General features: G+C 40.4%; 1 protein-coding gene across 5 annotated transcripts in view; it reads left to right on the top strand.

The window, feature by feature from the left end:
- cltcl1 (clathrin heavy chain like 1) overlaps window positions 1-22,300 on the top strand; it is a 44,975-nt gene extending 22,675 nt beyond the window's left edge. The window contains exons 10-34 of one of the 5 annotated variants that reach the window (XR_009999993.1): window positions 1,231-1,353; window positions 1,523-1,660; window positions 1,877-2,041; window positions 3,187-3,367; window positions 3,573-3,736; window positions 3,932-4,057; window positions 4,766-4,908; window positions 5,051-5,285; window positions 6,080-6,202; window positions 6,598-6,743; window positions 7,689-7,872; window positions 8,911-9,103; window positions 10,125-10,282; window positions 10,391-10,555; window positions 11,591-11,698; window positions 12,165-12,332; window positions 12,769-12,918; window positions 14,038-14,169; window positions 14,487-14,597; window positions 15,556-15,726; window positions 15,893-16,114; window positions 16,579-16,599; window positions 19,217-19,292; window positions 20,098-20,186; window positions 21,627-22,300. Coding sequence is in view for 4 of the 5 variants with exons in the window: in XM_008117348.2 (XP_008115555.1) it covers window positions 1,231-1,353; window positions 1,523-1,660; window positions 1,877-2,041; window positions 3,187-3,367; window positions 3,573-3,736; window positions 3,932-4,057; window positions 4,766-4,908; window positions 5,051-5,285; window positions 6,080-6,202; window positions 6,598-6,743; window positions 7,689-7,872; window positions 8,911-9,103; window positions 10,125-10,282; window positions 10,391-10,555; window positions 11,591-11,698; window positions 12,165-12,332; window positions 12,769-12,918; window positions 14,038-14,169; window positions 14,487-14,597; window positions 15,556-15,726; window positions 15,893-16,114; window positions 16,579-16,599; window positions 19,217-19,292; window positions 21,627-21,742 (3,519 nt within the window). In the remaining variant the exon portion in view is untranslated. The remainder of the gene's footprint in view (window positions 1-1,230; window positions 1,354-1,522; window positions 1,661-1,876; window positions 2,042-3,186; window positions 3,368-3,572; window positions 3,737-3,931; window positions 4,058-4,765; window positions 4,909-5,050; window positions 5,286-6,079; window positions 6,203-6,597; window positions 6,744-7,688; window positions 7,873-8,910; window positions 9,104-10,124; window positions 10,283-10,390; window positions 10,556-11,590; window positions 11,699-12,164; window positions 12,333-12,768; window positions 12,919-14,037; window positions 14,170-14,486; window positions 14,598-15,555; window positions 15,727-15,892; window positions 16,115-16,578; window positions 16,600-19,216; window positions 19,293-20,097; window positions 20,187-21,626) is intronic. The other 4 variants (XM_062958442.1, XM_062958443.1, XM_008117348.2 and 1 more) reach the window with 4 other exon arrangements.
- The last annotated feature ends 3,716 nt before the right edge of the window (window positions 22,301-26,016 follow it).

Raw genomic sequence — 26,016 nt, 5'->3', positions numbered from 1 at the left:
GTCAGAACCTTCTTGAATCCTGCAGTTATGTTTTATCTTTCCTGAGATAAGCTAAGATCTCTGAACATTACAGCATATCTGTCATGTGACGGGCTAGAATCTAAGTCTGTTAAGTTTCAGTTACTGAAGTCATGTGGTCTTTGGAACATTCAGTGAATTCCGGGCAGAAAAACATGAAATTGGACCATAACTGCAAGGCGTGTTTTATAGACAAATTAAATGATATCCCTGGTTCTGTAGGGTCAAGTCAGGGGTGGTGTGGTTTTAGTTGTAAAAAGGTTTTTGATCGATTTTAAAAGGGTTTTACCTTTATTTTTTAATACCCTTCATGTTTAATTCTATTTTAATGTTTGGATGCTTTTTGGGTTTAAAACTATATTGCATCCATTTTCCTTTAACCGCTTTGAGTCTCTTTTTTGGAGAGAAAGAGCAGAGTAAAATAATAATAATAATAGTAATAATAATAATAATAATAATAATAATAATAATAATAATAATAATAATAATAATAATATAAACTTTTATTACGGTCCATGGACCCACAGCTGTTGAATAAATAGCATACATAAATTTACAAATCCCTCGTAACCGGGGAAATAAACTATACAGACACATACTACACAGTGTCAGGTAATATCTTGATCAGAAACTAAGCTCTTTCTCAGTCTTGCTCCCACTGCAGGGAACTTTGCCACCATAATAATAATAATAATAATAATAATAATAACAATAATAATAATAATAATAATAATATTATAAAATCACACACACTGTTTAGAATATTTAATTAACTTTGGCTCTGTGACATGGTTTCTCATCTTCTTAATATTTTATGTATTTACCGGTAAATGTTATACTCTTCTTTCTCAGAACTCCCAAGCTGGCTCACAAGTAACATTAAAACCATACGAAATAGGAACAGAGCAGCATGATATCTGTAGAATGCAAGCCAATCTGAAATTTAGAAAGATCAATTCTTACTGCAATTATCGGGGGGAAATCCTTAATATTTAGTATTATATGACCTTTCATTGCGAGTGCATTCCTCAGGTGCATACATTGAAAAAGGCCCTTACCCTAATCTTCTAATCTTCATTTGCTTTGTCTTCTGTGAATCTTAGAACGAGAATATTTGCAAAAGTACAGGAGTATCTTGAGTTTGCTCTTTTTTACCTTTTCCAACCATCACTGGTTCAAAGTAAACCTAAATCTTCAAATGTGATTTTTCAGGTTGGCTATACGCCAGATTGGATTTTCCTATTGAGAAGTGTCATGAGAGTCAGCCCAGATCAGGGCCTCCAGTTTGCCCAGATGTTGGTACAAGATGAGGAACCCCTGGCCAATATCAACCAGGTAAAAAACTTGCTTCAGAATCTGTAATTTTGGCCCCTAAACCTGCCCTCCACTTATAACATGCAGTAGAAGTATACACGGTGAAACCAATATAGCTTTATTTCATGCTACATGGCAATGATTTACATGTCTGACAGCCTGGTGGTTTTTTTTTTTTTTTTGGCCATAGATTGTTGATGTCTTCATGGAGAATAGTTTAATTCAGCAGTGTACTTCCTTCTTGTTGGATGCCTTGAAAAATAATCGACCTGCAGAAGGGCACCTTCAGACCCGTCTCCTTGAGATGAACCTCATTCATGCTCCGCAGGTAACTCCTCCCTTCCTTGTTTTCATGTTTTTGGGAAACGTTCCTTCTTGTTCCTGGTGTTCTCTGATCATGCCCAAGTAGTATCCCATGTGACGTTCTGCTTTTATACTTCAATATAGACATCTATTTGTATGTGTTTTGGAAGTGGATAACATGTTTCTCCCTCTTGTTTTGTTGTTATAATGTGACTTATGCTTTGTTTAACATCTCTTTTAGGTTGCAGATGCCATCTTAGGAAATCAGATGTTCACCCACTACGACCGGGCTCACATTGCCCAGCTTTGTGAAAAAGCAGGCCTGTTACAGCGTGCGTTGGAGCACTACACTGACCTTTATGACATCAAGCGGGCTGTTGTTCATACTCATCTTTTGAACCCAGAGGTGAGACGGACCCATGAGCCCATGTTCTTCCTTGGTCTCTGTTTTGCTAATTTTTGCTGGAGGCTTCATTTGCTGTTCTTGGATTTATCTCTTGCCTATACCGAAATAAGCCAAGTGTGATATAGTGGATGAGTGGGCAGGGCACAAGTTAAAACTGGATCTACTGACAGGCTCTGGGTGGTTTGTTATATATCAGGAAGGATTTTTGACTCCTAATTGTTTAACGAAATCACCCTGCCTTCATGCTTTTGAAAAAAAGAAAACTGGTTGTAACCAGGAATGAATCATTTTGTGAAAAGTCACTGAGATTTATTTAGTTCTCATACTTGGAGCACATTCTCATGCTCAGAAGTCTTTGTTTTCTAAGTGGAATGGGTGGATATTAAAACCAGGCTTTAGTTGGTGGACTTCAGGATTTTAGTGAAGTGAAGTAGATCGCATAAGCCTTAGGTCTGTCTGCTGAATTCTGGCTGGGCTAAAACTCAGAAAAGATCCAAGTTCAAAACCCAACTTAGACCATGAAGTTCCTTTGAGGATCTTTGAGGTTTCTTAGCCTAAACCAGGAGTACCTTGCTACTTTAATAAAAGTATCTTGTTTCTGGAGGTTGGGGAAGTTACTTTTTGTGTCACAGCTCCCAGGACTGCAAGCTTTGGTCTGAAACAGGGATCCTTATACTTTTTTCACTCACGACCCCTTTCCACCTGAGAATTTTTTATATAAAATAATAAATCAGTACTTGCATGGCTTGCTAAACAGGCTGATTTTCCTTTTTTATGGAGTACAGCTGAAGTATATTCTGCAGAATCCAACGTAAACACTGAACGTTGTTCCTAACAGATTTGTGTAAATGTGTGGCATTCAGAAACCCCAACATTGAGCTAAGGGGACCCCATATGGGATTAGGACTCACAGTTTAAGAAGCAGTGACTTAAACTATCTCCAGAAGGTGATGGGGATAGGTTAGGGAAGGAGAGGGGAGATCATGAGCTGATCCTTGTATTAGTTACTGTATTTTCCCAAAAACATTAAGAAAGTGTTTGTGGACTTTGATGTCTTAATACGCAGCTTTTTCTTAGTAGGTGCTGCAATATTGAATATCTCATGAGACTCACATGACTAAAAGTCTTCCTCCCTTTCCCCCCAGTGGCTTGTGAACTTCTTTGGCTCTCTGTCCGTGGAAGACTCCGTAGAGTGCCTGCGCGCCATGCTGTCTGCCAACATCCGGCAAAATCTGCAGCTCTGTGTGCAAGTTGCTTCGAAGTACCATGAACAGTTGGGCACGCAGTCTCTTGTGGAGCTTTTTGAATCCTTTAAAAGTTATGAAGGTAAGCCTAGGTAACTTTGGACTGTTAGAGATTCCATAGTGTTGGCCAATGGCAGTGGATAAGGCATGTCTTCCATAGAAACACTAAAATTGCAGATATAAAAAAAATGAAATACAAATAACTCGGACGTAACATGAAATGTAAGTGTCTATGTATTCATGAGTGCTTGTATGTTGATTTCAGCTATTTGTTTGTGTCACTGTAGGTCTGTTTTATTTCTTGGGCTCTATTGTGAACTTCAGCCAGGACCCAGATGTCCACTTCAAATATATCCAGGCTGCTTGCAAGACAGGCCAAATCAAGGAAGTTGAAAGGATCTGCCGAGAAAGCAACTGCTACAATCCAGAACGGGTGAAAAACTTCTTGAAGGTAAGACTTCCCTGAATACCCGCCTGCCGACTAATGTTATATTATGTGTCCCAATAATGTGGGTAGATGGGGGAGTTCCATTGTTTGCCTAGATGTTGCACTTGCTTCCGGATTTGTATTGATGCTCACATTTGTCCTTTTCCCAATTATAATGGCACTGCCTTGTACCTTCTTATTTCTTCCCTGCTTATACAGGAAGCCAAGCTTACTGACCAGCTTCCTCTCATCATTGTTTGTGACAGATTTGACTTTGTTCACGACCTGGTTCTCTACTTGTATCGAAACAACCTACAGAAATACATTGAGATCTATGTTCAAAAGGTAATGCATAAGCAAAAGGGCACATTTGAAATCGTAATAAAAAACCTGTCTTTGTTTCATAGAATAACTGACGGATATTTAATTCAACCTAAATTCAGTACAAGACATACATTGTAGGGTAATCGAATGAATGAGTACAGACCAAGCGGAGGATAGTCTTTCCATGCTGCCTTCGGTTTGTACCATATTTCATTGCGGTAGTAGTCACTACCATGTAATAGTTGCACCCCCATTTTTGGGTGGCAAAAATAATATTTTTATATTCCTAGTATAATAGTCACAGATCTGTTTTGGGGTCATTTCCCTTCCTTCCTTCCTTCCTTTTTTGAAGGCAAGGCAGTTTAAAAACTATAATGAAGTGGAGGTCTCTGGAGCTCCACTCTTCCCTCCTTCCTCCAAAGAGCTTCATTTCAGCTTTTGTAAACTGCCTTGCCTTTAAAAAAGAAGGGAGAGAGAGAAACTGATCTGTTTGTTTGAGGCTGGATCATCCCTCTTCCTCCTCCTCTTTTCTCGGAAGTAAGGCAGTTAATTTTACTCAAAAATCAGAAACCAGAGAATCTAAGGTAAAAAATTTTCATCATGTAATAGTCGCACACCTCTTTTTTTATTTAAAAAAGGATTAAAAGTGTGACTATTATGCAATAAAATACAGTATTGCTCTTGGGATGGTTCTTCTCAGTTCTAAAATGAACAATCTCTGTTTCCCAGGTCAACCCAAGCCGTATCCCAGCCGTGGTTGGAGGGCTCCTTGATGTGGATTGCTCCGAAGATGTCATTAAGAACTTGATCATGGTGGTGAGAGGCCAGTTCTCCACCGATGAATTGGTTGCTGAAGTCGAAAAAAGGAATAGGTGAGACCCAGTGGGCAGATTAAAATTTCCAGTGCTGATCCAAAATAGGTTTATTTCTAAAGCTGGTAGATCCAAATTTAATGTGGTCATTGGATGGTAGAATGTTGACGGTGTAGTAAACAGAGCTTTGTTCTTCTTCAAGGCTGAAGCTGCTTCTGCCGTGGCTCGAGTCCCGGATCCATGAAGGCTGCGAAGAACCGGCAACCCACAATGCCCTGGCGAAGATCTATATCGACAGCAATAACAACCCGGAGCGCTTCTTGCGGGAGAACCCCTTCTACGACAGCCGGGTTGTAGGGAAATACTGCGAAAAAAGGGACCCGCACTTGGCCTGTGTGGCTTACGAAAGGGGCCAATGTGACCTTGAGCTGATCAAGGTTAGTATTCCATTGCTTAACCTTGGATAGAAGGATATATTAACAGTAACTTAACTAACCATGATTTTGTGTGTAAAGTAGCTCCTCTCAAATGATAGTTTCAAACTGTCTGCCAGGGACTTCAGAGCTTCTTTAGCATGAAGATCAGTAATGATAGACCATATTCTAGTTCTTAATTCATCCCTCTTTACCATCCTTACACATACAAGCCATTTCTAGCTTTTCTTAATGGCAGGAGGCCTACATAAGTACTGTTTTTGTTTAGAAACACTTATGGTTGGTTATAGTTTGTTGTCAATTTGTTCTGAGACTCTGTATCAGAATAAAATTGATTTCTTACATGGGCTCTTGTTATTTGTCTGAATTAACATTTGCCTATCCTCAGCTTCAGGCAGCTCTTCTCGTATTTGCGTTCAACAAAGAACAGTGAGTCTTTTTAAAAAGATCCTGACATCTTGCAAAATACAATGGACTAAACCATTCAGACCACGCGCACCCATGTTTTATATATGTCTTGAATTTTGCTTACTAAAATCCATCCTGCAACACAAATGTTTCAGTGATCAGAAGAAAATATATCTCTTTGGGAGACAGATGCAGAAAGCTGCCTTTAAAGAAAAGTAACCCAATAAAAAGTGCCAGGGGGTTGGGAACTTGGCAAGCAAGTCACATTTCAACCTAAATGAGACCAACAGTGAAGCTGGGAATAATGCTTTGTAAAGACCTGCTTTTCAAGTCTAGAGTGTATACTTTGTCTCCCCCCCCCTTCTCAACCCCTCTGTTTTGTCTCTCAGGTCTGCAACGAGAACTCCTTGTTCAAGAGTGAAGCACGGTATCTGGTTCGCAGAAAAGATCCAGAACTGTGGGTCAGTGTTCTGGAGGAAAACAATCCATTCAGAAGACCACTCATTGATCAGGTATACCAGTTGAGCTGGGTTTTCAGAAATAAGCTGTAAAAAGTCACTGGTGAATGAAAAAAAATGCCGTTTAGAAGTGGGGTGGGCTGAAATGGGTAGTAGATGTTGTATATTTTTAAAACATTATTTTTGTGACTTCTTTGAAGCCACTTTCCTTCAGAGCTATGTACAGTTCTGCCTTCTTGTACAAATGTAATTCATCTTAATAATTTTTGCATTGATTGCATTCAAAAGATGCTCCCCAAAAACCCCATCTGATCCCTCTGTGTCTTGAATGAACAACAAATTCTGTTCATAGAAGGCTGTAAAGTGTCTTCCTGTTCTTTTCTCCCTAAAAATGAAGTCACTGCCAAGTTCTTCTTGGTGATAATAACAGACCATGTTCTCAATCTCAGGTTGTCCAGACGGCATTATCGGAGACTCAGGATCCAGAGGAGGTTTCGGTGACAGTCAAGGCCTTCATGACAGCCGACCTGCCCAATGAACTCATTGAGTTGCTTGAAAAGATTGTTCTGGATAATTCAGTCTTCAGTGAACATAGGTAGGAAAGAGATGGGTCTCCACAATACAAAAAGTGACTTTTGTATTTCACTTGGGCTGTTGTTGCTCTAAAACTGATATACAGTTCTACATGAGACCCCTGGAAAAGTGGAAGAAATGTAAATATTAAAAAAGCTATTTGTTTTAGCTGAGACAGCACCTCTCTAGGAATCTCAATGTCATGGTGGTCAGCATTTGTCATTCCCTCTAGGAATCCCTAAGTCCTCTGTTGTGAATGTATGGCCAACTTGTTTCCCAGTGTGCCATCAGTGCTTGAGTTAACAAGGAACTTATTGCTGTAATTTCAGCTGTTATAAACTACTGTATTTCATCACATAGGACACAGTTTTTATCCCTTTTTTGGGTGAAAAAAGAGGGTGTGACTATTACGTGAGGGAAAAAAAATCTGCCTTTGATTTGTTTTGTTTTTTAAATAACTGTTTTACCTTTGAGACAGGAGGAGGAGAGATGATCTAGGCACAAAAAAACAGTTTTAAACAGTTTTGCCTCCAAGGAAGGCAGAAGGAAATTCCCTCTTCCTTCCTCCCTTCCTTCTTTTTCCGAAGGCAAGGCTGTTTACAAAGCCTGAAATGGAGCTCTTTGGGGGAAGGAGGGAAGATCTGAGTTCCAGAAACCTCAATTTTGCTGTTTTTAAACTGCCTTACCTTCAGAGAAAGAAGGAAGGGCGAATCAGCCCCAGACGGCTCTGCGACTATTATGCGAGGAACACAAAAATACCAAGTTTGCCATCCCTCAAAATAGGAATGCAATTATTAAGCAGTGGCAACTACTATGTGATCAAGTATAGGTAGTTCTTGTTATAAGTGAATAGTGGGGATGTTTTGAATGGGTTGCCACTGTAGGTATTCCAGTTTTATTTTAAACCTGCAAATCTTTGAAACTCATTGGAAAGACTGATGGGCTGAATTTTTATTCCCATTAAAAGGAACCTCCAGAATCTACTGATTTTGACTGCCATCAAAGCAGACCGCACACGTGTGATGGAATACATCAACCGCCTGGATAACTACGATGCCCCAGATATTGCCAACATTGCTATAAGCAATGAACTCTATGAAGAAGCGTTTGCCATCTTTAGGAAGTTTGATGTGAATACCTCTGCAATTCAGGTGAGGCCTGTAGTTCTGGATCTGCAGAATCCTACCTTGGTTTTCAAAATGCGGGTATGCCTCAGTTCAACCAAGTAGATATGTTCCTGGGCATTATGTCTCTAAGAGAAATATTGGTCCAGAGGCAAAAATAACCTGGAAAGATTTCACCACAAGGAAGAAGGGCAGTTGGTTGATTTCAGCACAGCTTTTAACCCAAACTAACAATATTCACCAGCGAAATGAAACAGCCAGCTCAAGTAAGATTTGTATCAGTAAACAATAATACAATTACAGTAGAGTCTCACTTATCCAACATAAACGGGCCAGCAGAATGTTGGATAAGCGAATATGTTGGATAATAAGGAGAGATTAAGGAGAAGCCTATTAAGCACCAAATTAGGTTATGATTTTACAAATTAAGCACCAAAACATCATGTTATACAACAAATTTGACAGAAAAAGTAGTTCAATAGGCAGTAATGCTACGCAGTAATTACTGTATTTACAAAATTAGCACCAAAATATCACGATGTATTGAAAACATTGACTCCAAAAATGCGTTGGATAATTCAGAATGTTGGATAAGTGAAAGTTGGATAAGTGAGACTCTACTGTATAATAAAGTGAGCAATCACTTTATTAAGTTGTACAGTACAAATCCTACTTATATGCTTTCTGACTAGTCCAAAGAAAATCTACACCTGACAACAAAAAAACATATGAACAGAAAAAGATAAATCACACCAACACACAATCATCCGCATTTAACATTTATACGAAAACAAGACTAACAAATATAGAGACTATTCTACAGATCTTGTTTTGTGCTGTTTTTTTAAAAAATCTAGTCAACTCCCTTTATTAAATAGTATATAGTCACACTTTTACATTCAATAACATACTACAGGCTCATAAATCCCACAGTGAATGACACCCCCTCCCAAATTGTGGACGGTATTATTCAGTGATTCCTAAATCTCTCTTAAGATTCTTTACCCACACTGCTTGCTTATCTATTTTCTGAGAACCACTTTTGCAATGTTTGTAACCTTCTAGGTCTTGATTGAGCATATCGGCAACCTGGACCGTGCCTATGAGTTTGCAGAGAGATGTAATGAACCTGCGGTTTGGAGCCAGCTGGCGAGGGCCCAGCTCCAAAAGGACCTGGTGAAGGAAGCCATTGACTCTTACATCAAGGCCGACGATCCTTCTGCTTATATGGAGGTTGTGCAGGCCGCCAACAAGAACGGTAAGCCAAAGGAGTTGGAATTGACAACAGTAAAGGGGTTCTCAATACTACCCATTTACACCAATTTGTTAGCAGCAACGTTTAGTGTTTACAGTGGACTCTGCAGAACATGCTCCAGATGTACTCCACAAAAAAGGGAAATCAGCCTGTTTGGCAAGCTCTGCTAATGCTGATGTTAGTGAATATTTATTTTTTGTAGCTATTTTATATACCTATATACCTGGGGGCATGTAAAAAATTCTCAGGCAGAAAGGGATTGTGAATGGAAAAAAATTAAGAAGCACTGCTTTGGAAGACCACTGGTTGAAGAAAGGATAGACAAATGAGCTTAGTTGTGTTCTGTTTTGGTTTTGTGTCCATTCTTCTTCATCTCATTCCTCCACCTATCTTTTTTCCACTTTTGGAAAAAAGCATGGACATTGATATTGGTCTTGAGTGTATTTTGATTGTATTAGCTGCTTTGAGTTGGGGTATAAATAAACATAATAATAATAATAATAATAATAATAATAATAATAATAATAGTAATAATAGTAATATTTTCCCACAAAATTGGTGTATATTGTAATCACACTTTTGAATGCTACTTTAATTTGACATACAGGAAGGCACAAACAAAGATATGATGTCCCAGTTTGTGTATGAGTCCAAGGAGTATGAAGTGTGTCTGCTTAGAAATTGAAATCAATCACCATCCTTGAGTATTTGTTTGATGGCGATCATAAAAAAACTTTAGTGCATTCAGAAATCCAGCCTAGCTAGAAAACTTCAGTGTGATCTACATCTGCAAGAATTGCTCCGTTAAATGCAGTGGTGTTTAAGAGTGTTTAAAAGTTATTGGTAAAGTACCAGTAATCATCAGAGACGCTTGTCCTTCACAATGTTGTCCCAGACTGGGATGAATTTGCCAGTTCACGTATAGTCTCTTCATATTGTTCAGCACTGCAGTCATTTCAAAGCTGCCCTGTGAAATGAGGGAACTAATTCCCATTTTCTCCTTTTCTTCCTTCCCTTTCTCAAGATAACTGGGAGGACCTGGTTAAGTTCTTGCAGATGGCTAGGAAAAAGGCCAGAGAGTCTTACGTCGAGACCGAACTCATTTTTGCCTTGGCCAAAACGAATCGGCTCTCAGAGTTAGAGGAATTTGTCAGTGGCCCAAACAACGCTCACATACAACAGGTACGTTATTAGTTTCAAATTGAGCGACCGCAGCTTCTGACTCGTATTTTTATGACTCAAACGCAAGCCTGGTATTCTTTCACTGTCGCAGATCTTCTGTCTCTTTAGGTGGGAGATCGCTGCTACGAGGAGGGGATGTATGATGCAGCCAAGCTGTTGTACAACAACGTCTCTAACTTTGCCCGCCTGGCATCTACGCTAGTTCATCTGGGAGAGTACCAGGCTGCAGTGGATAGTGCCCGCAAAGCCAACAGCACCAGGACATGGAAAGAGGTAACTGGCCATTGTGTTTATTCCAAGAGGAAAGAACTTTTAACATTAGGCTCGGATCCCAAAGAAATAAACTGGGGCAAAGAGACCTATTACCTTCCAGATATTGCTGTGCCTAGTTCCTGTTGGTTCCTGGCATGTTGGCCCATGGGGGAGGCATGATGGGATTGGTAGTTTATTGTTATCTGGAGAGCTTGAGGCTCCCGACCTGAGGCTAAACTGTGCCTACTGTAAAAAACTTACTCTCACTTTTAGTAGTAGTAGTAGTAGTAGTAGTAGTAATAATAATAATAAATGTATCACAACATTGTTAAACGAGAGGTAAAACACTATTAAATACAACAAGATACAGAGTTAGAATACAAGCATTTTAAGACATCTGTGTTACTGCACTTTTTTGAAGTCAGTAAGAGTGTTCAAAGGTTCACATGCTGCTCTTTAAAATACATTATTGGACATGTTTTTACATGTTTAAATGGTATGGTCAACTTTTAAGTATAACTTAAATCCTGTATTACACTATTCTAATATATTACGTGATTCTATTGCAGGTTAATATTTTTACTACTAAAAAAATAATACAGCTGTAATAAAGTGAGCAAACATATTGTAGAACTATACATTTAAAAAACACTATTAATCTACTTTCTTACAAGTACCCAAAAAAGACCTATACATGACAATTCAAAGAACATAACAAACACAAAAAATAAAGCACATCAATACACACTTGACATATATACTAAACCAAGACTAACATAAAAGCTAGTTTACAGACCTCTCACTCTCTGCTGCTTCTCTAGTTCTTTCTAGTCTGCTCCCTTTCAGAAATATTATATAATCGAACATCTACATTTAATAACGGACTATTATTAATTAATAATGAAACTCCCTCAAAATTGTTGTAACATACTAATCAATAAATCCATCCACGAATCTGCCAAGAGATTAATATTCCGTAGAATCTGAGGGCTGGACTGCTTGGCCTGTAAAATCAAAACATGCCATTGACTTGTTCCATTGTTCTCTTGTGTCCAGGTCTGCTTTGCCTGCGTGGATGGAAAGGAGTTCCGGCTTGCGCAGATCTGTGGCTTACACATAGTGATCCATGCCGACGAGCTTGAAGAACTGATCAGTTATTATCAGGTTGGATTCCTTTAACATTTGAAGTTGTCAATGTCCTTTTTATGTCTGAACAGTATAGTAGTTATTTATAGCAGCTAATGTTACGAAAGCGGTTGAGCTTGTGAACAAAACTAACGTAAATAGCATAAAATACATGTCTATAGGGTTCTAAGAAGCTATAGGCCACATACATTTTTGCAACTCTTTTTTGCAATTGACTTTATAGTTCTCTGTTGACATTGGGCAACAAACTGCTAACAGTATTGTAGTCAATAAGAAAGAAACAGAATGCACTCTAGTCAATGGGAGGCTTGCCATCATAGTCAACATCAGTCAGTTGAGTTCTTTTCAGATCTAATTAATTACATTTCGGGTTCATTATGTAAAATAATGCATCTAATAGTAGTTCACAATGAGGGTAAGACATTTTAATGAGCTGAGAATGATTTTAGATTGAATTTTGGTTCATTTTTCATCTGTTCCCTAGGACCGTGGATACTTCGAAGAGCTGATTGCCCTCTTAGAAGCAGCCCTGGGCCTGGAGCGGGCTCATATGGGCATGTTCACCGAGCTGGCCATCTTGTATTCGAAATACAAACCTCAGAAGATGAGGGAGCACCTGGAACTGTTCTGGTCCCGAGTCAATATCCCAAAGGTATTGGATCCCTTCAATACGTATCATGGAACCCCTTTTAAAGTGGCAAACGGGGTATAAATAAAGATTATTATTATTAGTACTATTACTACTACCACTCCTCATCTGCTCACCCATTGAAAACCAGGATAACTCTAAGAAACTAGAGCTGATGTAGTCTATCCAAGGCAATTTTCTGAACCAGTGCCCCAGATAAATCCAGAAACAGGCCTAAAAACCAAGACAGTTTTGGACTGTGTTATCTATCAGACAGAGACCTTCTTTTAGGTTTTAGGTTCCAAAGGGTGTTCTCCTTGCCCTAGTTTAGCACCCTAAAGGGCATTACTACATTACATAAGATGGTATTGTACCATATGGTAGTACAGGCTTCTGTTATATTGCCTTGGTTTGATCTGACTGGCAAATGCCTCCTCGTTATCCCGTTGCATTTTTCCAGGTGCTTCGAGCTGCAGAGCAAGCTCATCTATGGGGAGAGCTGGTGTTCCTCTATGACAAATATGAAGAGTACGATAACGCCATCATTACGATGATGAACCATCCCACTGATGCTTGGAAAGAAGGGCAGTTTAAGGACATCATTGCCAAGGTAAGCGCCTGGCATGAGAGTGTCCCTTGGCTTGATTTCTTCCTCACGAAAAAACCACAATATTACATGGGTGTAAGTTCAAGTACTCATATTGCTTGAAAATGTAGAAGATTTTTAGATTAAGTCCTGAAGATTCCATCTAAATGCTTGCGTATCAAAGACCAACACAAAAAGAATTGTACCAGGTTAGAGCTGAGATTTTCCTATTATTATTATTTTATTATGTCACAGCAAACAAGATAGATATGCTGGATGTCGTATCACAAAATCACAAGTCGAACACTTCCCAAGTGTCTAGGACTGTGTGATGTATTTTCGGATGATGCGTGCAGATCCCAGTAGGGTGGCCTTTTGCAGTTGGCAGATCGTAATTTTGTCAATGTCTATTGTTTCCAAATGCCGACTGAGATTATTATTATTATTATTATTATTGACACAAAGATGTAGTATGACACAGCAAACAAGATAAATATGCTGGTTTTCATATTACAAAATCACAAGTCGAACACTTCCCAAGTGTCTAGGACTGTGTGATGATGATGATGATGATGATTATTATTATTATTATTATTATTGACACAAATACATAGTATGACACAGCAAACGAGATATATATGCTGGATGATGATTATTATTATTATTATGACACAGCAAACAAGATAGATAGTGGATTTCGTATAACAAAATCACAAGTCGAACACTTCCCAAGTGTCTAGGACTGTGTTGTTGTTGTTGTTGTTGTTATTATTATTATGCGACCTACAGTAAAACCAAGACAATACTGCTCTGTATTCTGGACCTGCATTGGCCAGCTAGTATTGATAGTCTTTGAATAGGACAAGTATGCAATAGCCCCCTTATTTTGTCTTACTCAGAGTCTACCACAGACCCCCTTTAAATATCTTTTGTTGCCTCGTGGCAACAGCCTTAAGACCCTAAAGTACATCAGATATTTATTTAAAGGTGCTCACCAGCTATTAGCAATTACTAGCCCCATTCGCTATACGTTTGTCTAATCCTCCGTTGTCGGGATTATTCGCTCGTGTTTTAATTAAATCTAATGCAATTAATTTGCTTCAGACACAACCAATTAGCTCATGGTTTCCGCTTGCTCTCTAGGTAGCCAACGTGGAGCTGTATTACAAAGCCCTGCAGTACTACTTGGATTATAAGCCTTTGTTGATCAACGACCTTCTCTTGGTGTTGTCTCCGCGGCTGGATCACACCAGGACGGTCAGTTTTTTCACCAAGGTGAGTGTATTTCTAATACAAGGGACGCATTTCTAAAGACGACTAAAATATTCACATCTCTATTTTTCGGCTTTCCCTGAAAGTTCTGGGCCAGGAAGCGCATGTGTTAACACTGCAATAATCTTGATCTATTTATATATAAATTAGTTTAAGCCTTTGCATAATCCAATTATCAATTTTTAAAAAGTTATTTAACATGCAAAAGATGTCTGGTTTTGTTCTGGGAGAGTAAGGGCTTCTTAACCCCAGAAATTAATTTGATGAATTCTCAGTAGGACCACTTTCAAGTGCCGCTTTTGGTCTCCGTTGTTTTGTAGGTGAATCAGCTGCCTCTCGTGAAACCTTACTTGCGCTCAGTCCAGAACCATAATAATAAAGGAGTCAATGAGGCTCTAAACAACCTTTTGACGGAAGAGGAGGACTACCAGGTGAGTTGTAGGGCAAACTTGGGCTCTCCGGGTGTTTTGGACTTCAACTCCCACAATTCCTAACAGCCGGTACGATTCACTCTAAAATATTTGACCTTTGCAGTTATTATTACTATTATTATGAGCGACATTTATATCCCGCCCTTCTCACCCCGAAGGGGACTCAGGGCGGCTTACAAGTTATACATACATACAATATATTGTATTATTTGTATAGCAAATGTAAGAGTTATATATTACTATATTGTACTAGAACACTATATTGTAATATTATTAGTAATATTACATGTAATATAAATATACCATTATAATAGTGTATAATTATTATTGTATTGTATTACATTATATTGTATTACAGTTAGATCCATCCATCTATCATGTTGTTAAAGCAGCACTAAATAATGTTGTTGATGATAATAATAAATTATTTCTTACCTGCTTCTCCTCATGGCTTGTGATACAGTAGAGTCTCACTTATCCAAGCCTCTGGATTATCCAAGCCATTTTTGTAGTCAATGTTTTCAATATATCTTGATATTTTGGTGCTAAATTTGTAAATACAGTAATTACAACATAACATGACTGCGTATTGAACTACTTTTTCTGTCAAATTTGTTGTATAACATGATGTTTTGGTGCTTAATTTGTAAAATGATAACCTAATTTGATGTTTAATAGGCTTTTCCTTAATCCCTCCTTATTATCCAAGATAGTCGCTTATCCAAGCTTCTGCCGGCCTGTTTAGCTTGGATAAGTGAGACTCTACTGTATATTTATATCATGTGATAAATACAACTAGTGATCTACTGTGAAGTAACGTTCCTGCTATCATTTTGTATTAAAAGGATCCTTCAGTTGCTCCTAGTGGTTCCCAACCTTTTTGACTTGCAAGCATCTCGGTTTCACCAGGATGCTTAACTCTTCCATGTGCTGACTGCCTTCCTGTTCCTCCAAACAGGGCTTGCGAGCATCTATTGATGCCTACGACAATTTTGACAACATTACACTCGCTCAGCGCTTGGAGAAACATGAGTTGATCGAATTCAGACGTATTGCTGCTTACCTGTACAAAGGCAACAACAGATGGAAACAGAGTGTGGAGCTCTGCAAGAAAGATCGTCTTTATAAGGTACGTTAATGTTGTCAACTTCCTTGTGTATATCTTGGCGCAGGGTAGTGTGGGGAGCTTTATTTCAAAGGACATAGAACAGGCCTGTGCTGTGAATTCTAGCTTCACATAAGTTGGATGGTGTAGCTTTTTTATGGTGAGATTCATTCTCTTGGGTCTTTCCTAGGATGCCATGCAATATGCAGCGGAATCCAAGGATGCTGAGCTGGCGGAGAAGCTGCTCCAGTGGTTCCTGGAAGAAGACAAGAAGGAGTGTTTCGCAGCCTCTCTGTTTACATGCTACGACTTATTGCATCCCGACGTGGTCCTTGAGCTTGCCTGGAGACACAACATTATGGACTTTGCAATGCCTTATTTCATCCAGGTGATGAGGGAATACCTTACCAAAGTAAGTGTCACTTCTTGCGGATGGTTTCTTGCTTGGCTCCTGAGTATCTCTCAACCTAACCTTTTGACATACATTCTACTAAGTCTGGCAGATACCATAAATAGCATAAAATTCATGAGGGGTTTTCATCAGTGAATGGAAAAAGGCCAGTTCTGTCCTGTTTAGTTCCCTGCCCACATTTTTTGGAAGTGAGCATCATTGTTAATTTAATCTATTTGCTTTTCTCAACATTTTTTCCACTTCTGAACAAAGTACCTTTCATAACCCATTTTGCTCAGGAATTACTCTTGCCTTTAGGTTATTGGTCCCAATATGGATGACAGTGTTTCAACTTGCTTAATTCCGTATTTCTTCCTGATTAGAGTCTTTCTTTTTCTCCCCTGCCCATGCAGCCTTTGCTTTTTGTCTTTATATGGTTTCTTGGCTCATTGGTTTTAAGTATCCCCCTCTGACTTTTCTTGCAGGTCGATGGTCTGTTTCATAAGGTGACGGTCTTTCTGGTTTTACGCTGTGTCTCCCCCCTTCCAATTTGTGTCCTTTAAACATATCTAAGGTTTCATGGGAATCCGGCTGTAGCTTTTGCTGAAACGCGGAATAATCTAGCTTTGGTCTGACTAATGATGTAGTGAATATATTGTCCCAAATAACTGGAAAAAAAATCCAGCCAGACCTTGCTTCCTTTGTCTGTATTCCAACTCCCTGAACTAAATTCTCACTCTTAAGATGACAATCTGACAATACAATGCACCCAGTTAGTAGTGAACGCTGCTGAAGTATTGCCTGGGCAGAGTTACAGTCCAACCAGTTGGCCTCTTTAAAAAAGAGATAAGGCCCTAAAGAGCTGGTCTGTGTTGGAGAAAGAGGGAATACAATGAAATTTATGAGATGAACAGCTCTAATCCTTTTTAATGTCTACGATCTAATGGATCTAATAGGGGCAGAGAGAAGGTTAGAGCAAATGAGTGCTACCATGGCCCTCTTCAAGCAGAACTCTGGTTGGATTTTGCAAGTGATGAGTGTTTTACTAAATCTTCCGACTTGGAAAGAGTGTGCATGATGACTCTCGTTTTGAAAGCAAGAACTAATCTAGTATCACGACTAGAGAACAAATCCCCATTTTGTTGTTATTGTTTTAATTCCCTTCGTGTGAGCGTGTCCTTAACACCTAGACATATGTCCATTTAACAAAACTCTAGCGCCTTTGACAAACAGAAAAGAGAGGGCTGTCTTGATAGAAAAGTTTATTTTGTGGATGAGCATCTCAAAGAAACGACCCCTGTGATTGGACATCTCACGTTCCAGTAGATATGGCACCTCTCCTGTTAGGATGTGTCTCCTTCTTTCTTTTAAAGAATATGCAATTCTCTGCTTGGTTATAGGTTGAAATATGTTTTGATACCTGTCAGGGAGAGTGTAGCAATTGTAAGTCTAGCGTCTCAGCATTCCTGTAGTTTTCAAGAGCTGTGTAGGCGAGAAGTAAGGAGCAACTGAGCGGGGTCCTCTCTCAAAACATGGCATTGTGAAAACTGGACGTTCTTAAGCTTTTACCTAGCATTTCAGCTCTGTCCCTTTCTTAAAGAAGGGATCTCTATTTTACAAATGATAAAGATCGTTCCTAGATAAGGCATGACTGCTGTGAAGAAACTCTGTGACCTCAGCCATGGGAGTGGCAACTATTTGAGGACATAACGTAGATGAGAAACAGCAATCCTTAGCAGAACACTCGTTTCAGGTCCTGAAAACGTCCTTACTAGAAGCAAAGCTCTGTATACATCACTATCACTTGAGTCCAGCTTCTCCAGGTAGTGATGTATGGCACAGTTTGGGTAGTCGTGGGTCACCAAGGAGAATATTCTCTACCACAATCCTCCAGTGAATCCTCCTAGCATTGAGACACACTGCCGCAACTGAGGTGGCACATGAAGGAGAGGCAGTTGTACCAGCAAGACAGCTTACACATGAACTGGCCTTTCTTGTATTCCTTCTAGAGGGAGTTTTCTTATATAGTGTAGCATCTGTTTTCCCTTTTGTGTTGGACAAATTCATCAGGTTTTTTTTTACCCTCCCTAAACTCAGCTACTTTATAGTTAGTAGCAGAATCTTTGGGAGACTTAGTCTACTCCTGCAGATGATTGGAGACAGCACACAAGTTTCAAAGCAACCCACTGAAGAAAATCAAAATCCCCATGCACTCCCCTATGATACATGCTCAATAAAACTTGGTAAGGTTCCTTTATGGACTGCAGCTATTCCAAGTATTCCAAGCCGATGCTCAATGATATACTAAAGAGCTTTTAGAACAGACCTCTCCAACCTGTGGCCCTCCAACTCCCAGAAGCCCTAGCCAGCTTGTCCAATAACCAGGAATTCTGGGAGTTGAAGTCCAAAACGCTTGGAAGGCTGCAGGTTGTGCAGGCCTGGTGTGAAGACTTGAAAAGGTTGTGCATGGGATGGGGATGGAGGATGCCATCTTTTCCTTAATCTCTCCTTATTATCCGACATATTTGCTTATCCAACGTTCTGCTAGCCCGTTTACATTGGATAAGTGAGAGACTACTGTATATACATTTTAAAAATACATATGCTCAGATCCGTTCATCCGAAAACCTCGTGCCTTATCCATAGGTCAGTCAATGGTCAGGCAGGGCCACAGGTTGAAGATATTGGCTTCTGAGCAAGCATGGGGACCCTGCTGAGGGCAAAGTGATGCTTTCTCCTTGTCACAACGGCACTGGACATGTAAAGAAGGGTTATGTACCCCTTTAATCTTCATCTGTATTGTTTTGTAGAATAGGAACCACTAACACTATGGTCAAGTAGCTGCTTGACTGTTTCCCTTATCCAGCCCAACTGGAGCCTAACCCAGATTCACTGCTCCCTTAGTTTAAGCAAGCCTCTTCAACCTCCCGCTATTTGGGCCTCCAACTCTCAGAAGCTCTGGCCAGTTTGTTCAATGGTGAGGAATTCTGGGAGCTGAAGTCCAAAATACCTGGAGGCCTGGGTTAAAGAAAGGATGAATTGGTGGAACCCTTGCACAGCTTTGGAATACTGTCTCTCTAGGAAGTTCTCACCTCACATTTCCTGTTTGCTTTATAAATTTAGGTGGATAAACTTGATGCTTCTGAAAGCCTAAGGAAAGAAGAACAAGAGGTCACGGAACCCACTCCAATAGTATTCGGTAGGTGAAAAATTTGTTTTCTAGTTTTGGTAGGCTGTTGACCAATGGGGAGGGGGAATCCTTACCCAAACTTCAACATTAGTCCCCCTTCTCTTCTAACCTCCCCCCATTTCCATGTGCTGAAATGGACAATCTTCCACTGGATCTAACATTCTGTTACTGGGCAATCATTGCAGTGTAGATTGAATGAAACCCATTTGGCGCAACGTCTTTTTGTCTGACTATCCTCGAGACAGTCATGCAGCACAGCTTGTTTCCTCAGTGGATTTAGTTGAGTTTTTCCCTGAAGCATGTTTAGAATGGCAGGCTTAGGCCATTGTGTTTTCAGATGCCGGAGGTTTCCAGAGTGGTCTGTTGAAGGGACATTATAGTCGAAATAGACTTGCTCCATCATTTGCAATCTGTGAGTGGACCCCGGGTTAGTACGACATTTCTGCTCTTGGAAAGACCTTATCAGCAAACTGCATGGATGAACTAATCTGGCAAAAACAGATGTCCCTAGAGAAACTGCTAATTAGATATAGAGAGTTACACTGGAGGTGGCTCTTGTCCTTTCTGTAGTCAAAAACCCCTATGCTTGAAATGAGTTACTGACATGAAAAGTGCAGTATTTCAAGAGGATAATATTTCGGATCCTCTTTGGAACTGGTGAGTAGGGTGGCATTTTCATGGGTGACAAGGCTTTGAAGATAGAATCTAGAAAGACAAGCCCTAGTTTGGGGGGTGGAAACACACTGGCAACATGTATTAAATCTCTCTTGGCTCATTTGGCAAAAGGTAGACTTTACTGACAATTGCATTCTAGGTCCCTCCATTTAAAAGAAGTTCATGACGGTGAGGTCAGTGTCCTAGTGGGAATGGCTTTCTGTGGGAATTCAGTATTCCCTGCATGAGGCATGTGTGATTTTTTTTATTAAAGTAGTGTTAACTAATTTGTGGCTGTTCTGTGGCAGAATTAATAAACAAGCCTAGGGTGGGGGGGAGATAACCCACCATCAACTAACCGGTATAACCGCCACGTGTGTTCCAGCTTCCTGACCATGCCAAACGTCTGCATTGTCTGTTTCTTCTGCATTTTAATCTAGTTTTCACACTGTAATTGCTGTGATACTAAAATACCCCCCAACAAACCACCTACTCATATGCTACTCTATCAACGAGGACGGTATTTATGACACCAACTGGAGACTGAGGCTGTCAGTTGAAGTAATAGCTGTTCCATGTTTGGGAAACTGCCAGTTTCAACTGTTTGTTGAGCTAGGCTTGTTTTTTGCTCTCTTGCATACCTCCTGCAGCTCAAGATGACTTGAATGGTTGTCTCTCTCTGTTGTTGATCCTCCAGAAGGATCTTGTGAGGCAGGCTTTGCTGAGAGATAATGAGCTTCCTGAGTAAGGGGGGATTTGAACGTGGGTCTCCCCAGTTCTCCCCTGACGCTGTGGAAGATCCCAGGTTTGAATCCTGGACATAGAATCGTAGAGTTGGAAGAGACCTCACGAGCCATCCAGTCCAACCCCCTGCAAGAAGCAGGAAAATCTCATTCAAAGCACCCCCGACAGATGGCCACCCAGCCTCTGCTTAAAAGCCTCCAAAGAAGGAGCCTCCACCACACTCCGAGGCAGAGAGTTCCACTGCTGAACAGCTCTCACAGTGAGGAAGTTCTTCCTAATGTTCAGGTGGAATCTCCTTCCTTTCCTGTAGTTTGAAGCCATTGTTCCGCGTCCTAGGCAAACAAGCTTGCTCCGTCCTCCCTATGACTTCCCCTCACGTATTTATACATGGCTATCATGTCTCCTCTCAGCCCAGCTCTTTAAGCCGCTCCTCGTAGGGCTTGTTCTCCAGACCCTTGATCATTTTAGTCGCCCTCCTCTGGACGCTTTCCAGCTTGTCAACATCTCCCTTCAACTGCGGTGCCCAGAATTGGACACAGTGTGATTCCAGGTGTGGTCTGACCAAGGCAGAATAGAGCATGGGGAGCATGACTTCCCTGGATCTAGACGCTATACCCCTATTGATGCAGGCCAGAATCCCATTGGCTTATTTTTTCACAATATATCCTTTAAAGAGTCATTGCCTGGAACTCCAGTATACTGTGGCCAGGGAGTATCTATTCAAACATTATCTAACGTGGGTTGGAAAGAGCTTCCAAACTATTTTGGCTGTGTACTTTCCTCCGTTGGATTCGTCCCACCCTTGCACCCATAGCTGGACTTTTTCTTCTCCCACTTAGCTTAGGTGCCACAGCCAGAGATGTACCAAAGCTCTCTTAATGTTGGTATGACTTGTCGGTTGCATCGGTGTGCCTCTCAAACCCGCTTTTCCCTTCCTCCTTCCAGGCCAGCAGCTGATGCTCACGGCAGGCCCCACCGCAGTACCTCCGCAAGCCAACTTCTCCTATGGGTACCCGGCGCCAGGATTCACCCACCCGCCAGTTTACGGTTTCAATATGTAGCTTACGCTGTGGCCGACTACCGTTTTGCCCGGTCGCCTTCTCTCCCAGCCTCCTTTTCCTTCTTATTTTCTTCTTCCGTTTGTCCGCGGAGACAACTTCCAGCAACCGGCTCATTTTTGCAGTCCCGTTCAGCTCAGCGCCATCCCAAGGGCACTGTGTTATTTATTGCTATGTCCTGTTACATTTCACCTCCGAACGAGGCAGCTTCCTAACCTCCGCTCCCCTCCGCTCACCCTGACATTTCAAGGAGGGCAAAGGCGGCACCTCTCCGAAGCCGACAGCATGGCAGGTAACTCCTTGAGGACAGGAGGGACGGAGGGATCCGACACCCTGGTGCTTCCGGCCATTTGCAGAACCCCCTCCCCTTTCCTCACTCTTTCCACCCTCCCTCCATTTATTTGTAGAGCCGCGCAGTAAGGCAACACAAAACTGTGGGGGGGGGGGGGGGCGGGGGCGCTGCAATTTACAGAATGTTGCAAAAAATATATTATTATCTATGCCTTCTGAAGTAGTGCTTGAAACTATTGGAGAATAAATGGGATCGTATCTCAGAGCTGACACTTCCCAGGTCTTTTTTCCCTCCTTCAGTGTGAGATAATAATACACACAAAAAGCCTCAAATGAAGCTCAGCCTGTGGTATTAGAAGTGGTGGTGTGCAGCCACAACTCATACACACATTGAGAACTATTTGGACAAGACAAAAGAACGAACATTTGCTTTATGTGTCTGGACACCGAAACGGGGTTTTCCTGCTATGGCTGTGATTTCAAGATCTAAAATCAGCACCAACCTGTGGCACTCCAGATGTTTTGGACTTCAGCTCTACAGAATTTCTGACCTAGCTAAGGCTTCTGGGAGTTGGAGTTCCAAACACCACAAAGTTGTGCTGGCCTATTCTAAGCCCCTCCAGACATTTGAATATACTTTTCTTTTGGAAATAACAATAGTTCATTATTATTTTTCCCTGGCTCTGTTGGGATTCTGTCCTGTAAATGGTATGCCCACCTTATATATTCTCTCCAGTTCAAAAGAGATGTGCTACTGCTTTGTGCCACTCTCCCAGAGACTTTTACCATTAACATTTCCTATACTTAAAACTAGACGACAGTGTATCATTTATGGCCATTACTCCTGTGCTAATAATCATGACTGTTAGGGAAAGTCCCATTATATAAACACAAACCAAAGCATTCTCCATTGTGCGGTGTAAAATCCTGAGGCTCGTTGGGAGTCAACCAAAAAAAAGAGAGAATATGGTCTCAAAAAAGGTGATTTGGCAAAATGAAAAGGGAGAGGAGGAAGAATTGGGCCTCATCTCAGCAAGTTTGGACTTTAGCTCTTCTTTTATCGCGAGGAGAGTTGAAGCTGCCTCATGGGGTAAAGTCCAGAATTCTTGGGATGGTGTAGGGCAGACATGTCTTGGGATACCAAGGAAAGAACCCTATATTTTGGGTTGCTGTGAGTTTTCCAGACTGTATGGTCATGTTCCAGAAGCATTCTCACCTGACGTTACATCCACATCTGTGGCAGGCATCCTCAGGGGTTGCGAGGTCTGTTGGAAACTAGGCAAGTGAGGTTTATATATTTGTGGCATAATGTCCACAGTGGGAGAAAGAAATCTGGTCTGTTGGAGGCAAGTGTGAATGTTGCAGTTTGCCATCTTGCTTAGCATTGAATGGTCTTGCAGCTTCAAAGCCTGGCTGCTTCCTGTCTGGTGGATTTTCCATTGTGGTATATTTATTTACTACATTTATATCCTGCCCTCTCTCACCCCGAAGGGGACTCAGAGCGGCTTAGAAGTTATATTTACATACAATATATTATATCATTAGCATAGCACAATACAGTAGAGTCTCACTTATCCAACATAATAAGGAGGGATTAAGGAAAAGTATATTAAACGGCAAATTATGTTATGACTTTACAAATTAAGCACCAAAAACTTCATGTTTTACAACAAATTGACAGAAAAAGCAGTCCAAAACACAGTAAGGTTATGTAGTTATTACTGTATTTATGAATTTACCACTAAAATATTGCAATATATTGAAAACATTGACTAAAAAATGGCTACTAAGAAATTAACTACAAATAAAGATAGAATTCCATAAAATGAACTTACAGTAGCAACGTTGTCGGAAATTAAATCCATTAAACTTTCCATCCTTGCTGCCTAGAGAAACAGCTATGGATCAGGGTGGAAGGCAAACTGCGTTGGATAATCCAGAATGTTGAATAAGTGAATGTTGGATAAGTGAGACTCTACTGTAATAGCATTATATATTCCTATATTGCACTATACCACTATACCATAATATAATTGGTAATATTATATTTAATATATAATATATAATTAATATTATTATATTGTATTAGTATGATATTTTATTACATTATAATATTAGTATCAATATTACATGTATATACAATATATTATATTATTACCTTACCATATACCATAGTATATAGCCAACACAGCTAGCCCTAGGTAATATATTAGCTGTCATGGTTACTGCTCAGACATAAGCTTAGGGAGAGGCATGTCCACTTTCTGAATGGGAGAAAACTCATCATGTTGTGATATGACAAACCTCTGAAAATCCCTGACATATATCTAACTTCCATATTGAGAACGACAACGTAGAAATTCACCTCGACTTCAGGACATATACCCACATTCTGTTTACTGCTTTCAACCCTCTTTGTCATCACAGTTTTAAAAAAAAAATCAAGTTTAAAATGTTCTTTTCAGAAAGATCGGTGCGTTTCTACACATTATTGATTAACCTCTCGTACGTTTGACTGCCTGCCTTTGATTCCACTGAAACACACTGCCTCTCGCTTCCAGATGGAATTTGGACCCTTGATGCAGCGTTGGGGTTGATTTGTCTTCCTGTTAATGGGAAGAGACTTTTTCTTACTTGGTTGTTCCCTCTTGAGTCGACTCAGTGTTTGAATGAAGCCGCAAGAAGAGCTGATACAAAGCAAGACATGATATTGGAGTCTTAATCTTAGACCCATGGTCCTTCCCTTTCTCCAAAGTGTTTTACAACTGGGTTGCTGTGAGTTTTCTGGGCTGTCTGGCTATGCTCCAGAAGCATTCTCTCCTGACGTTTCGCCGACATCTGTGGCAGACATCCTCGGAGGTTGTGAGGTCTGGAAACTAGGGGTTCATTCATTTATCTCTGGAATGCTCAGGGTGGAAGAAATAACTCTTTGTCTGTTTGAAGCAAGTGTGAATGTCACAGTTGGCCACCTTGATTAGCATTGAATAGCCTTGCAGTTTCGAAGCCGGGCTGCTTCCAGGGGAAAATGGGAATTCCAGACAGGAAACAATCAGGACCAGCTAACACCTCCCAACAAAGGATTTCCCCAGGCAGGCTGCAGCCAGGCTTTGAAGCTGCAAGGCTATTCAATGCTAATCAAGCTGAGCAATGGACCCGGAAGGCAATCGGGAGGCAGTGGTTTAAACTGGAATACAGTAGAGTCACTTATCCAAGCCTCGCTTATCCAAGCTTCTGGATAATCCAAGCCATTTTTGTAGTCAATGTTTTCAATATATCATGATATTTTGGTGCTAAATTCGTAAATACAGTAATTACAACATAACATTACTGCGGATTGAACTACTTTTTCTGTCAAATTTGTTGTATAACATGATGTTTTGGTGCTTAATTTATAAAACCATAACCTAATTTGATGTTTACTAGGCTTTTCCTTAATCCCTCTTTATTCTCCAAGATATTCGCTTATCTAAGGTTCTGCTGGCCTGTTTAGCTTGGATAAGTGAGACTCTACTGTATACAAACTGGAATATATGAGACAGGCCCAATATCCCAGGATCTGATCTCAAGCTTTCTGTTTATCCCGGATTATCTGGCAGTGTAGCCTCTATATATAATCCAGTTTAAAGCAGAAAACCTGGGATAAGATCCTGCTATAAAGGGCCTGTTTGGGGCCCCTTCCACCCACCCAGCTGAAATAATAATAATAATAATAATAATAATAATAATAATAATAATAGATCTCAGCCAGCATTTAGAAACAATAGACATTGACAAAATTACGATCTGCCAACTGCAAAAGGCCACCCGACTGGGATCTGCGCGCATCATCCAAAAATACATCACACAGTCCTAGACACTTGGGAAGTGTTCGACTTGTGATTTTGTGAAACGAAACCCAGCATATCTTATCTTGTTTGCTGTGACATACAACAATAATAATAATAATAATGCAAAAGGACACCCGACTGGGATCTGCGTGCTTCATC

The sequence above is a fragment of the Anolis carolinensis genome, chromosome X (genome assembly GCF_035594765.1).
Source record: "Anolis carolinensis isolate JA03-04 chromosome X, rAnoCar3.1.pri, whole genome shotgun sequence".
NCBI classification, from domain to species: domain Eukaryota; kingdom Metazoa; phylum Chordata; class Lepidosauria; order Squamata; family Dactyloidae; genus Anolis; species Anolis carolinensis.
The sequence above is the reverse complement of the archived record's forward strand: the minus strand, read 5'-3'. Positions and strand labels throughout refer to the sequence as shown.